At 45.1% G+C, this 13965-nt stretch overlaps 1 protein-coding gene across 5 annotated transcripts in view; it reads left to right on the top strand.

Moving 5' to 3' along the window:
- Positions 1–13965, top strand: part of SNX25 (sorting nexin 25) — a 114967-nt gene that overhangs the window by 53779 nt on the left and 47223 nt on the right. For all 5 annotated transcript variants that reach the window (XM_081220843.1, XM_081220842.1, XM_081220841.1 and 2 more), the window contains exon 6: positions 10332–10402. In XM_081220843.1, the coding sequence (XP_081076969.1) occupies positions 10332–10402 (71 nt within the window). The remainder of the gene's footprint in view (positions 1–10331; positions 10403–13965) is intronic.

Genomic DNA, 13965 nt, shown 5'->3' with positions numbered 1-13965 from the left:
AAAAAAAAAAGGTAGTGAAGGCTGGTGGAATGGGTGTAAATAACCTCGAACATAGGTAATAGTAAAATGAATGAAATTATTAGGAAACAATGAGTTTTGAGTACTTTTACTTTTAAAAAACGGTAGGTTTGTGTAATTTAATTTTAATAACGATGGGTTTAATTGCTGAAATGCAACAGCCAGCTCTCCTGAGCGGGCCTAGGCCTCGCAAGCTGACTTCAGCCCAGCACTGAGTAGCAGCAACGCGCGCTCTGTCTTGTGATTCCCCAGCGCTTGACAGAAATGCAGTTCTAGAGGCTGAGGCCGAGGAGCATTAGCAGCACAGAAGTCAACCTGTAGTGACCAGTCCAGCACCAAGGCAGACCCTGGCCACGAACACAGGCTCAAGGGTCCGGCAGGCCTGGATTTCACAGACCTGGTTTGCACTGTGGCTTCACTGCTTGCAAAGTGCATGGTCTGAGGCAAGTCATTTACACTCTGAGCCTCAGTTTTAACTGTGAAATGGAGAAAATAGCTCCTACTTCATAGGGTTGCTGTGATAATTAAATGAGATGATGCATGTCGTGCGGGACATCTAGGCTCCCAGTAAGAGCTGGAAAAAGTTAACAGCTGTCGGGAGCAGGCTAGAACACGCTCAGGCCCCGACTTGAGTGGGGTTAATGGGTGAGCCGAGGCGGCAGCAGCTTCCTTCAGAAAACTGTGTTCAAAACGTATAAGAAGGGCTTCCCTGGTGGCGCCGTGGTTGAGAGTCTGCCTGCCGATGCAGGGGGCGCGGGTTCGTGCCCCGGTCCGGGAAGATCCCACGTGCCGCGGAGCGGCTTGGCCCGTGAGCCATGGCCGCTGAGCCTGCGTGTCCGGAGCCTGTGCTCCGCAATGGGAAAGGCCACAGCGGTGAGAGGGCCGCATACCGCAAAAAAAAAAAAAAAATGTATAAGAAGTCATTAGGACACTTTAGATATGGAACATAAAACTAGGCAACTGAAGATGATATTGAGTAGCCGTTCGAAATGAAAATGCTTTAGGTAAGGACTGGGAATGGAACACACTGCAGTGGTGCTAAACATACATCCATAAATACTTTATAACTATATTAATAGCTGATGTAGAAATATGAGGAACACAAGTAGAAACTAGATACAGGCAACAGAGACGAAACTTTGGCTTTCTTGAGGTTAACTAAAGGGCACCAGCTGGCCTGTGGTGACAAAGCTTTGGCCACTTCTGTAACATGTAATTTCTGTAGGCTCTGGGAACTAGAAAATGAATATATGGTAGTTATTTTAGGAAGATTAAAAGATATAAACAAGATTAAGAAAATGGAAGTCACTTATTGCAGACAGATAAAAACTGTGAATACTTGGTGTATATATATTTCCAGATTATTTTCTGTATATATAACATGAATCCTGTATATATGTGTGTGTGTGTGTGTGTGTGTGTGTGTGTGTTTGCATACACTCAGGATTCCTCAGGCTGCGCTGGTGCAGAACTTTCTAGCTGGTGTAACTCAAATACAATGCATGGGTGTTCAGAGATGACCGGTCTCTTAAGCCCACGAGGTAGCTGGGTAGGGCCTGGGATGGCTGGTCACCCCAGTGTCCTGATCAGATATTGTCACTTGCTATGTGTGCCACGAATGGAAAAAGGCTGGGAAACGTGCCTTAGACTCTCTGTGAAATCGGCTGCCCTCTGCACACTAGAAAAGTGGAAAACAGGTTTAAAAGCCCCTTTAGTGGAAAGTGCCTCTTACTCCTCTGAGCCCTAACTGAAAATGTTTCCCCTGCTTGTGTTACAGCTCCGGCCACTTCCTGTTTAATACCATTAAATATGCCTCCTGAAAAGATAGCTCAGGACCTTGTTGTTATCCTCAGTAGTACTCAGACATAAAAGCTAAAATGATATACTTTTCTTTGTTCATAATATTGGTGAAGATTAAAAATTTAACACCTAGTGTTATCAAGAGTGTAGGAAGATAGACAACTTCATGTCCTGCTGGTAGAAGTAGAAATTATGGCCTTTCTGTTGCAGTTTTTATAATCTGAACAAAGGTCACAAAGTGTGCATTTTGTGATACACTTTTGTGATACAAAGTGTGCACTTTTTTTTTTCTTTTTTTTTGTGGTACGCGGGCCTCTCACTGTTGTGGCCTCTCCCGTTGTGGAGCACAGGCTCCTGACGCGCAGGCTCAGCGGCCATGGCTCACAGGCCCAGCCGCTCCGTGGCGTGTGGGACCTTCCTGGACCGAGGCACGAACCCGTGTCCCCTGCATCGGCAGGCAGACTCAACCACTGCGCCACCAGGGAAGCCCAATACAAAGTGTGCACTTTTTGATACATTCATTATTCATAAGAATTTATCTTAAGAAAATAACCATGATTACATGGAAAGATTTTTCCAAGAATGTTTCTTGTAATTTTATTTAAAATAGAGAAAAGCTCGAAATAATTAAAATGTCTAACAATAAGGGTTTGGTTTTAAAGGCTTTGGCTCATCTATACAATGGATTGCCATGTAGCAATGATGTTGCATCAGAATATTTAATAATATTGGAAGATAGTAACTATACATTTATAAATTAAAAAGGCTCTAAGCCAGTATTTATTAACATAAATCCCATCTTATAAAACAAAATAATTGTGTTTGCATAGAAAAAAGTTTATAAAGATATACCAAATGTTAATAGTAGTTAACTTTGAATGTTGTGCTTTGTGTATTTTCCCATTTTCTTGGAAGAGCATATGTTACTTTAGAGAAAGTAAAAATTGGCTCGGACTGAGAAAGTAAAATCTTCCTGTCTGTTCATCAGGCTGAGATAACAGACACTAAAACCAGCTACCAAGTTAACAGGAAACAATATTTCTTCCAAACATATTCAGTGGCTGTAAAACGTCATAATGATTCTCGCTTAGTGACTACTGCTTTCTTATTCACTGAGAAGCATTGCTCTCTAAATTCTATCAGAAACTTTGCTGTGTGAAATTATATCAGTAGGAATGACACATCCTCTCCTTGCCTGGAGGATTTCAGTCACTTTGACACAGAGAAGCAGTCTCATTTTAATCCGGATGCAGAGCTGCAGATAAGGGGTTTCTGGACTCAGCATCCTACATTTATCTTAACTTTGTAGTTTCCAAGGCAATGGGACCCTATATCCATCTGAAATTGACCCCTTTACAAGCCCCACTTTGAGCCAGTCACAATGCTGCTTCATTTAAATTTCATCCACACCCCACCCTTCCCCAGAATCCAGTAGTACTTTATCTTTTTCTTTGTCTGGGGAGATGTCCCATGGTTCCTCTTGCTGATGGCAGTGGGTCAGTAAACCTGAGGCTGTTGGACTACCGTGACCCTGGTGGTCTTCGATTGATCAGGCTGAGACACTATTATAGTCCGGAAAAAAAGTAAGGTTACTTAAAATGGCTTTTATATATATTTTACAAGCACACACACATACCATTTCCCTAAATAGCACATATCTGAAGAGCCAGCAGCAGTGTTAAGGAACAGTAATTGTTAACGGTCATTAAACTCTCACTGAGGGGGCTTCTCTGGTGGCGCAGTGGTTGGGAGTCCGCCTGCCGATGCAGGGGACACGGGTTCGTGCCCCGGTCTGGGAGGATCCCACGTGCCGCGGAGCGGCTGGGCCCTGGGCCATGGCCACTGGGCCTGTGCGTCCGGAGCCGGTGCATCCAGAGCCTGCACGTCCGGAGCCTGCACGTCCGGAGCCTTCGCATCCGGAGCCTGTGCTCTGCAATGGGAGAGGCCGCAGCAGTGAGAGGCCTGCGTACTACAAACAAAACAAAACAAAACAACTCTCACTGAGGGCAGGTGCTGTTCCAGATATTTTAAAGGTGTTCTCTCATGTAATCTTCATAGCAACCCTATGAAAAATGCTGTTATTCTGCTTTTTGCAGGTGAGGACTCTTCAGTTCTAAAAAGCTTGAATAATTTTCCCAGGGTGACACAGTAAGTGTCGAAAGCAGCATTTGAACACAGGCCATCTGGTTCCAGAGCTCACATTCTTAGCTACTCTGACCCACTCCCTAAATAACCCAGCAGACCTTGTCAATAGTGCTGTGGATGTGGGAAGCAGCTCCAGCTTAGCTAGCGGAAGTCACCATGGTTTCATTTCTTAAACACTTTAATTGAAGTCTCTTTAATGAAAACATTATTCCTAGCCTAGTACAAAGTAGCCTGTGGCAACTCTGAAGCATTATTTTTAAATTCCTGATTTTTTCTTAAACATTTGTATGTATATGGTATTCTATTCCATAATAGATCCTTGCTAATTTTGATATAAAAGGGTATTTTAAACCATTTTACCATACGGTACACTTAGACTAGGGTTTGTCCAGCCTTTGACTCCCCTAAGACGTTCCAGCATGTGCACACCCAAGACAGCTCTAAAGTAACACTTAAAAGGTGTGCCTGATGAGATGACGAGACGAATTTTTTTGGTTTGGCTTCTAAACAACTTTGAAATCAGTTCTGATAGCATCCCAAAGCTGTTCTGAACATTTGACAGTAGAAGATGTTGATTTCTAAGGTGATTACTTTGAAGGACTGTGTAGCATTCAGGCGAGATTAACATTGGTGGGAAGAGTTCATCAAAACAGTCTTGTTCCAAATCTGTTACTTTAGCGAAGTGTATAAAACTAAAGAGAGGTTAGGTGGCAACTCAGAGGGACATTTGGCAGCTAGCTTTGTGACGTTTTCATTATCCAGAGACAAGGGGTACTCTGGGTAGGATCTTGCCAGAATTGGAAAAGAGCTGAATTCTTGGTTCGCTGCCTCCTCCTAAAAATTGAGTTTACAACGTTATTTTGTAAAAACGTACTAACAGTCTCTGGTTTTCTGCTCAAGAGCATGTTGACAAAGATTAGTCCTCCTGATTGTAGAGCCTCACTTGGCACCAGCTAGGCCACGTCCGCCTCTGGAGGAGGAAGGCCAGGTGAGCGCTGGCTGCCCCCGAATACCCCCCAGATGACTAAGAATCCTGTGCCGTCAAGGATGGCCAGCATTTGGATGTATGTGTTGCGTGGTTTTGTTGAGAATGAGAAAGTCTCTCATTTCCTACTTTGCCTTTTGGTATCGAGTGAAAGTGAATTCTACAGATTCAGTGATCATCTTCAGACGCCTCCTGTGCGCAGAGCATTGTGTGAGGAGGGCCTGGTATCTGTAAAGATGAATTGCTTGTGGATCTTTGGATTCTTTCCCTGCCATCAAGGTGTTCCTTGTTCAGTGTAGGAGACCCCTGTGGGTGTAAATAGCTAAGTATGAAGCAAGGTAGGCCAGAAGCAGAGTGTGAACAGCTGAAGAAGTGGGTAGGAGCAAATCTTTCATCCTGTAGCCGAGAGGAATCTACGAGGCCTGGGTGTTTGGGAGTGAACAGGATTTCAGCGGGTGACGGGTGGGGGGGGGGCTGTGTATGAGAAGGAGAAGAAGGGGAGCAAAGGCTGGGAGGCAGGAAAGAGCTGCGTTGCGTTTGGGGTGTTGCACGTGGTCTGGTTTGGCCAGAAAATGGTATGTATCCAAGAGGGATGTGGAAGGCAAGTACGGCTGGAAAGATGGTCTGGCCTTGGCCATGCTGATGTGCTTTGAAGGGCCTTAGATAACATAAAACACTAACCTATATTGAATTTTAGGGCAGCCAGAAAATGGTTAAGAACGTGAGCTTCAGAATCAAGCCCTAGGTTGTAATTTTGCCTCTTGTACTTAAAAGCAGTGAGACCTTGTATAGATTTCTTCATACACCTGAACTCTAATCTCTTCCTCTGTAATGTGGGGTTAATTACAGCACCTTGTGAGGATTAAATGAGATACTATAAATTATCTAATCAGGTACCTGGTACCTGATGAAAGGACTCTGTTAGGTGGTATTACTTTATAATTTTATGGATTTGTTTGGACATTTTACCTCTTTCTCAGATGACATGTATTTTCTTCAGTACCATTGATGACTTATTTGTCCCAGAGTGTGAATCACTAAGAATATCGAAAGAACAGATTGTTCAGAATGTTATGTGTGCCTGTTAAGTGTTACAGATGTTAACACTTCTTAATGTAGCTCATTAATAAGTCAGTTTGGATTGCTATCACAAATATACCATAGGATGGGAGGCTCAAACAACAAACAGTTATTTCTCCTAGTTCTGGAGGCTGGGGAGTCCAAGATCAAGGTGCTGGTAGGCAACTTGGGTTTCTGGTGAGGGCCCACTTCCTGGTTTATAGACAGCAGTCTTCTTGCTCTGGCCTCACGTGGTGGAGAGAGCTCTCTGGCGGGGGGTCTCTTTTGTAAGGGCATGAACCACCCTCGAGACCTAATGACCTTTCAAAGGTCCTGCCTCCAGATACCATCACACTGGGCATTAGGCTTCACATATGAATTTTGCAGGGGACACAAGCATTCTGTCCCTAGCACTCATTAATATTTACTGCCAAGCTAGGTTCGGTTGGAGAATCCAAGACTTAATCCCTATCTCCAAGAGGCTCATGATCTAGTTGGAGAGAAAAAAAAGGTAGCATATCTTTTTTTATACACAAAGCCACAATTTTGTCTTAGGCTCAGACGTGTGACCATTTTAAAAAGAAGGGTGAGGCCCTGAACACACTGGACACACCGTTCTCTTCGTTCACAACATTCTTTGTGGAAATGTGACTCTTTAAAATAACAGTATAAAATAGTAGGTAAATGGGTACTATTTATTTATTTTTTTATTTTTATTTTTTTTGCGGTACGCGGGCCTCTCACTGTTGTGGCCTCTCCCGTTGCGGAGCACAGGCTCCGGACGCGCAAGCTCAGCGGCCATGGCTCACGGGCCTAGCCGCTCCGCGGCATGTGGGATCTTCCCGGACCGGGGCATGAACCCGTGTCCCCTGCATCGGCAGGCGGACTCTCAACCACTGCACCACCAGGGAAGCCCCAAATGGGTACTATTATAGAGCAGAAGTAATTTAGGGTTTCAGCGAGGAGAAATATTAATGTGAATCAGGGGGACTGGGAATGACTTGAGGGAAGAAATAGCGTATATAAGATCTAATTAGGTGGACAAGAAGAGAGATGGTTTTCAGAAGGAAACAGCATGAGCGAAAGCCTGGAAAGTGACTACAGGCTGGGGAGAGCAGTGTGGAAACACAGTGGTGGCTTCAGTCCAGGCTTATATGGGGGGTGGGTGAGGGGGCCAGTGCCAAGGTGCAGAGCGAGCGGGAGGCTGGAGTGGAGGCTTCCTCCTCTGGGGGGGTCCTGGAGGGTTGAGCGGGGGTCGAGGAGCTGAGAGTGGTCTTGGAGGAAGGTGTTTTGACAGGGGTGCTCGAAGTGGGCTGGGTGGGAGATAGAAAGCTTGACATCAAGGAGACACACCGTTTAGCTAATGCAGCTGACCCACGGGTGAGAACGCCTGAAATAGGGCGGTGACAAGAGGAAGAGGAGGAGGGGAACTTATTGAAAGATTCAAAGGACTTTGAGATTCCTATTTATGGGAGGGCAGATATCTAAGATGATGAGATTGCAGGCCTAAAGGAGAGAAGGATGGTGAGGCTGGTGCAGAAATGGAGAGGTAAGGAAAGCTTCCTGTGCAGGGAAGAAGGTAAGTCTGTTTGAACTGGCTAAGATAGGTAAGCAGTTTGGGAACAGTTTTAAGATGACTTATAATCCTACCATTTTAATACGGTGCCCTTCATTTTTATCTTTGTTTTGCGTTGTAGCCCTGGTTCACATACCCACATCTTTACGAATCTGCAATCATAAGTGTACACGCCATTTTGCATTTTAGAATCAGTGTGTCATTAAAATCTATTTTTATGTAGTCTTTCAAATATTAGAGGCTGAGCGTTTTCCCCTTAGTCTGATATATCCCCAGAGCTTTCTGAAAGCAGATACCGTGTTGGTGTTGTTCATTTCAGTGTCTAGAAACTGATTTAAAAAGTGTTTGTTTAGTGAAAGCATGCTGACCACATAGATTATTCTCATGCTTTTCTTCGTAGAAGTTTCTGCAACAAGCATATGTTTGGAGTTGGGTGACATGTGTTGGAGTTGAGTGAAAAGTCAGTGCTTTCTGCTTATAGAACCTAAGTCCAAGGTTAAATTAAAGACTTGGTTAAGGAGTGTTTGACTTTGATGATTCCAGGCTTGTGTGTGCTTCTTATAAGCTGTTTCCTCATCTGTTCATAACTAGCAGGAAAAAATCATGTGAAAAGCTACTTTTGTGTTTTACCATTAATGGAGGAATGAAGGCAGTTCCATCAGACAACTTTGTTGATCATTAATGTCCTAGCAAGGCCTCCTTTTGGAGAGCATCGCCTGAGTGTGTATTCAGCCCGCAGGTAACTCCTCTATGGATGGAGACTTCAGAGAGCTGTCTCTCAGGCAGACAGCATTTGGCCCTGAGACGTGTCGACGCACAGTTACTTAAACAAGTTAGGGATTTATTCTCCTCCATAACAAGATGTCCTGAGGTGGACAGGCTGGGGCTGTTATCATGGCTCAGTGATGTCCCTGGACACCTGAACTCCTCCTGTCTTCTCCCGTCGCCACGTGGCTTTCATCCTCATGGCTGCTGTGCCTTCATCCAGCTGCATCCTTGTTCCATAGAGGAAACTTGAGGAAGGGCAATGACAGAAGACTGAAAGGGCTTTTCCGTGGAGTCTCTGCCCCTTTAAAGAACCTTCCTGGGATCCCCTCCCGGCAAGTCCTGCTCATACCTCACAGGCTAGAACCACATCAGATGGCTGTCCCTAACTGCTAGGGAGAAGGTTCGCGTTTTGAGCTGGGTGCATTGCTTTCCCCCATAAATGTGGTCCAGTTAGCAGGGAAAAAAGAGAGGGAAGGGCTTCCCTCGTGGCGCAGTGGTTGAGAGTCCGCCTGCTGATGCAGGGGACACGGGTTCATGCCCCGGTCCGGGAAGATCCCACATGCCGTGGAGTGGCTGGGCCCGTGAGCCATGGCCGCTGAGCCTGCGCGTCCGGAGCCTGTGCTCCGCAACGGGAGAGGCCACAACAGTGAGAGGCCCGCGTACCGCAAAAAAAAAAAAAAAAGGGAAGGGTGTTGGCAACCAGCAGTCTGCCAGAGTCTCCAGGTGACCGCCGACAGTGCCCCTGACAGCCTGGTCTCTGAGGTGGTGAGAGAGAGCATCGATATTCTTACCGCACAAGTGAAGAAATAAAAAGATGTAAAGTTGTGAGGTGTCCATGAATAGGTGTGACAGATGAATTCACGTCTGTCATCTGGGTTTTAGTTGAAAAGCAAAAGGACATATCTTGTGTTCTGAAAGCCAACCAAATGTAGCATTAAGTCTTAGAATGCTGCGAAGTTTGTGTTCAGATAAAGAGTTAATGTTAAATAGCTTTATTATAGGCAGATTCTTAATCAGTCAACCTAATTAAGGGCTGAGAAACACTCAGGATAGATAAGTTTGGTTAGGGCAGTACTTAATAATAATTAAATAGCACTTAAGAACTTGGGGTCATAACTCACCTGACTTGAATATGCTCAGAATAGCCCCAGTTCTAGGGTTGTACTTGGCACTAAAAAGACAGGCTTTTCTTTCTCCTCACACAGAGGCGACCTCAGTCACGTGTACGTGTACCTGGAGTTCTGCCCCAGTAGCTGTCGGCGCTCTCTGTGCACGGGAGTGACCCGGGGAGCTTAGACACTGTGGACACCAGAGTCCCACTGCAGATGCTTTGAGTCTGTTGGTCTGGAATGCTCTTCTAAGTGAGGAGTAATGCAGGAAATCACGAAGATGGTGACAGTGGGACTGGAGGGGAGAGGACAGCTTTGAGAAGTGTGTAGGACAGTACCACCCAGTGGAACTTTCTGCAGTGATGGAAGTGTTCTCTTTGCACCGTCCCCTGTGGCCCATGAGGCGGCTGAGCGCTTGAAATGCGGCTGGTGCAACTGAGGAACTACAACTGTGGTTTAACTTAAGTAGCCCACGTGGCTCGTGGCCACTTCATTGGACAGCGCAGGCCTGGGAGGTGGAGTCAGTAGGCTCTGGTTACTGGTAGCGGGGAGGAGGGCAGAGGTGGGGGTCGGGGAGAGGGAGCAGCTGCTCATAACCTCAAGGTTTCCTTCTTCAGCGGGGGGCCAGGTGGGAGTGCGTCTGTACAGGGAATGGAGTGGGGAAGTGCGTTCACAGCTCTTACATTCCGGTCTCAGAAATGAGTAGCGCATGGCCCAGCACCCGGACCAACGACTTCATCCATGTTGGGTGGTTTTAGTGATACTTGGGCAGGATTCACAGTATTATAGTTGATTAGCACATTAACGCATCTCTGAAAATAGTACTTTTTTCCTATTCAATCTTTTCTTGTTTTCTCTTTTTAAAACTCAGGTATCAAATTGTAGTGGAAATAATCCAAGCAACTACAATTAGCAGCTTCCCCCAGCTGAAGAGGCACAAGGGTAAGAACCAGTTTGTTTTCTTCACGTACACATACTAAATAAAGGTCCTAGGTCTGTCTCCAGCCTTCTCTCTCCTGTCAGAGCTTTGACAAGTATGAGCATATATTTAGATATTTCAGATTTGTTTAAATAATGGTGTAACAACATAAGAGAAAGTAAGTGTAATTTCATCCTAATAAAAATCTTTGTTTGTAGTTCTGTGTTCCCTTATAAACTTTATTCATCTGTAGTCATAAGTTTTAGAATATTAAAGTCAGTGGGTACATATTGCTTCTGTTCTATTCTTAAACTAAACATGGTTTCATAATTTTTTCTCATATTAAAATTTAATCTTAATATTCATTGATATTTCTATATTGGAACCTAATCTTGATAGTGATTTGAATGATTTTCGTGAGTTGATGTTTCATAATTTACTTAACCTTTTCCTTTATATTTTTATTTATTATTTTTTTAAAAAATATTTATTTATTTGGCTGTGTTGAGTCTTAGTTGCGGCATGCAGGGTCTTTCGTTGCGGCACGCGGGCTTCTCTCTACTTGTGGTGCGTGGGCTCCAGAGCACGTGGGCTTAGTTGTCCCTCGGCACGTGGGATCTTAATTGCCCGACCAGGGACTGAACCCGCGTCCCTTGCATTGGAAGGCAGGTTCTTAACCACTGGAACTCCAGGGAAGTCCCTCCTCTAGTTAAACATTTGTATCGTGAACATCTTTCCTCCTCTACTCTTGTAGATTTAGAAATACACATAAACATGTTCTATAATTTTTTCCTGTTTGTTTCTCTTCAAATAAAGAGTTGGTTATCCAGGCTTTGATACTGAGGAATAATCAAGGTCTGAAGTTGGCTCCCACCTCCCTACAGTTTGCCCAGTGCTTCATTTATGAAGTTGCAGGACGTGTTACTCTGTGGAGGGCAGAGAAGGTCAGGATTCCCAGCTGACAGGCACCAACACTACTACCTTGTAGGCTAGACTTCCCACAGATAGCTCCAGGCCCCCTCGAGTTCCTGTCTGGGAGTGGAGGGTCCCGAAAGGACAAGAAGACTTGGGCCAGAGACTCTAACCTGTGCCCAGGTTTCTAATCAGCACAGAGGCAGAGGGGTGCTTGGAGACTTTTACTTGTCTTTCTGAGTCTCTGACAGAAGGTAGGAGCCATGTTTTTTAAAACAAAAAAAAAACAAAAGAGGGTATAGACTCTGAAGAGGCACTTACTCTTAATCTCAGCCCAGTGAGGAAGATTGCGCGAATGCATTCATTAAAAAATGTTTATTGAACGCTGACTAGGTGATTAGGATTCAGCAGTGGACACGGCGAAATCTCTGCATTCACTGAGTCCCTGAACTAGGCTGGGAGGCAGTCGGACAGTCAACAAATAAAATGCACAGCATTTCAGACGGTGAGACGTGCCTTGGGGAAAAACAAGTTCTCCCTTCTAGTTGAACTGTGGCGAGGTGTGTGTGTGGGGGGGGGTTGATAAGGAATGCTGGCTCAGCCGGAAGGGGAGGATTTTGCACTTGGATAGGGTGACCTGGGGAGACCTTGCCCAGGTGGGGACCTGTGAGCAAAGCCCTAGTGGCCCGAGGGGGTCTGGGGAAGGACAGGTGCAAAAGTCTGAGGCAGAAGCTCGCAGACTTGCTTGAGGGGTGGGTGGGGGGAGAGAAAGCCAGAGATCAGAGGTGGCAGGAGACCCTGTCCTGAAGGGCCTTACTTATGCTATAGGGGCTTCAGCTTTTACTCTGAATGAGGAAGTCTTTGGAGGCTTTTGAGCAAAGGAGATGTGATCTGATTAATTCCTCCAGGAGTACAGGCTCTCCTCCTCTCCTTCTCCTCATTGTTCCTGCAGAGAAGATAGTTTATTTTCAGACAGTTTGACAGACATTTTAAGGAGAATACTGGAGAGGGATTTCTTGTTGCTGCCGTTGTCTGGCTTTTCTCAGTGCTTCTCCCTGTTATGTGAGTTTAGTCAGAGACATCTTCTGTATCTTCGTTATTGTGTTAGTTTACTAAGGCTGTGTAACAGAGTGCCACAGAGTGAGTGGTTTAAATAACAGAAACATTTTCTCGTAGTTCTGGAGTCTCAAAGTCTGAGATCCAGGTGTTGGCAGGGTTGGTTTCTTTTCAGGGCAGTGATGGAAGAATATGTTTCGGGTCTCGCTTCTTGGCTCTTAGATGAGAGTCAAGCAGTACATCTTTGGCAGGACATCTGCAAAGACCTGTTTCCAGGTAAGGTCACATTCACAGGTACCAGGGTTTAGGACTTAACCGTATCTTTTGGGGGGGACACAATTCAACCTGAAACATTATAACTGGTAAGTTCAAGATAGCATTGTAGGGACTTGCCTGGTGGGGCAGTGGTTAAGAATCCGCCTGCTGATGCAGGGGACATGGGTTTGAGCCCTGGTCCAGGAAGATCCCACATGCTGTGGAACAACTAAGCTCGTGCGCCACAACTACCGAGCCCATGTGCCACAACCACTGAAGCCCATGCACCTAGAGCCTGTGCTCTGCAACAAGAGAAGCCACTGCAATGAGAAGCCTGCACACAGCAATGTAGAGTAGTCCCTGCTCACCGCAACTAGAGAAAGTCCGTGTGCAGCAATGAAGACCCAACGCAGCCATAAATAAATAAATAAATTTATTTAAAAAAAAAAAGATAGCATTGTAGTTCCTCTTTCGTGAAAATGCTAGAAGCATTTATTTTCAGTAAGCTCTATAACCACATTAAGATTTGCTACATTACTCTTCTTTTGGGTTAATTCTTTTACCAGTAGTTGGCTTTTCCTAAATTAGTCTCTTTTAAGTCTATAATGGGGTTTAGATTAAGAAGTAAAATCTCAGAAAAAAGTTGGGCAGCCAAAACCATATAGGCAATTTCAGCTACCGTGTGTCTTCATGTCCAGAACAAAGACAGGTTCCATGGAATCAGTATTCTAGCAAACTGTGTGGGTCTGTATAAGAATGAGGGGAAGTATAAGTGACCAAAAAAAGGTAAACTGGATTTCATCTAAAGTTAAAAACTTGTGTCTTCTGCAAGAAAGTAAAAAAGACAACCCTCAGAATAGGAGAAGGTATTTGCAAATCATGTATATGACATAGTGCTTGTATCCAGAATATACAAAGAGCTCATACAACTCAGTAATCAAAAGACAACCCAATTGGATAATGGGCAAAGGATTTGCATAGACACTTCTCCAGAGAAGATACACAGATGGCTAATGAGCACTTGGAAACATGGCCTCCATCATTAGACATTAGGAAGACGCAAATCAAACCTAATACGAGATACCACTTCACACCCACTAGAGTGGCTAAAATAAAAGACAGAGGGTGACACAGTGTCCAGGAGTGACGTATAGCAATCAGGGTGTAGATAATGGTGTTGAAAAGGAAGGGGGGGTTGATAAGGAAGGTTATAAAGGAAGGACAGCCTAGTTGGCAGCTAAGTGGATGTGGGGGGGGGTCGGATGGTGGGATGTCATGGCGCTGGTACCACCTGCTGCCTCCACAGGCGAGGACGTGGCTGTCCAGAGCTCACGTCTGCGGTCCCAACTCCTAGTCCGCTGCT

This window comes from Mesoplodon bidens (assembly GCF_964165515.1).
Source record: "Mesoplodon bidens genome assembly, chromosome: 20".
NCBI lineage: Eukaryota > Metazoa > Chordata > Mammalia > Artiodactyla > Ziphiidae > Mesoplodon > Mesoplodon bidens.
The sequence above is the reverse complement of the archived record's forward strand: the minus strand, read 5'-3'. Positions and strand labels throughout refer to the sequence as shown.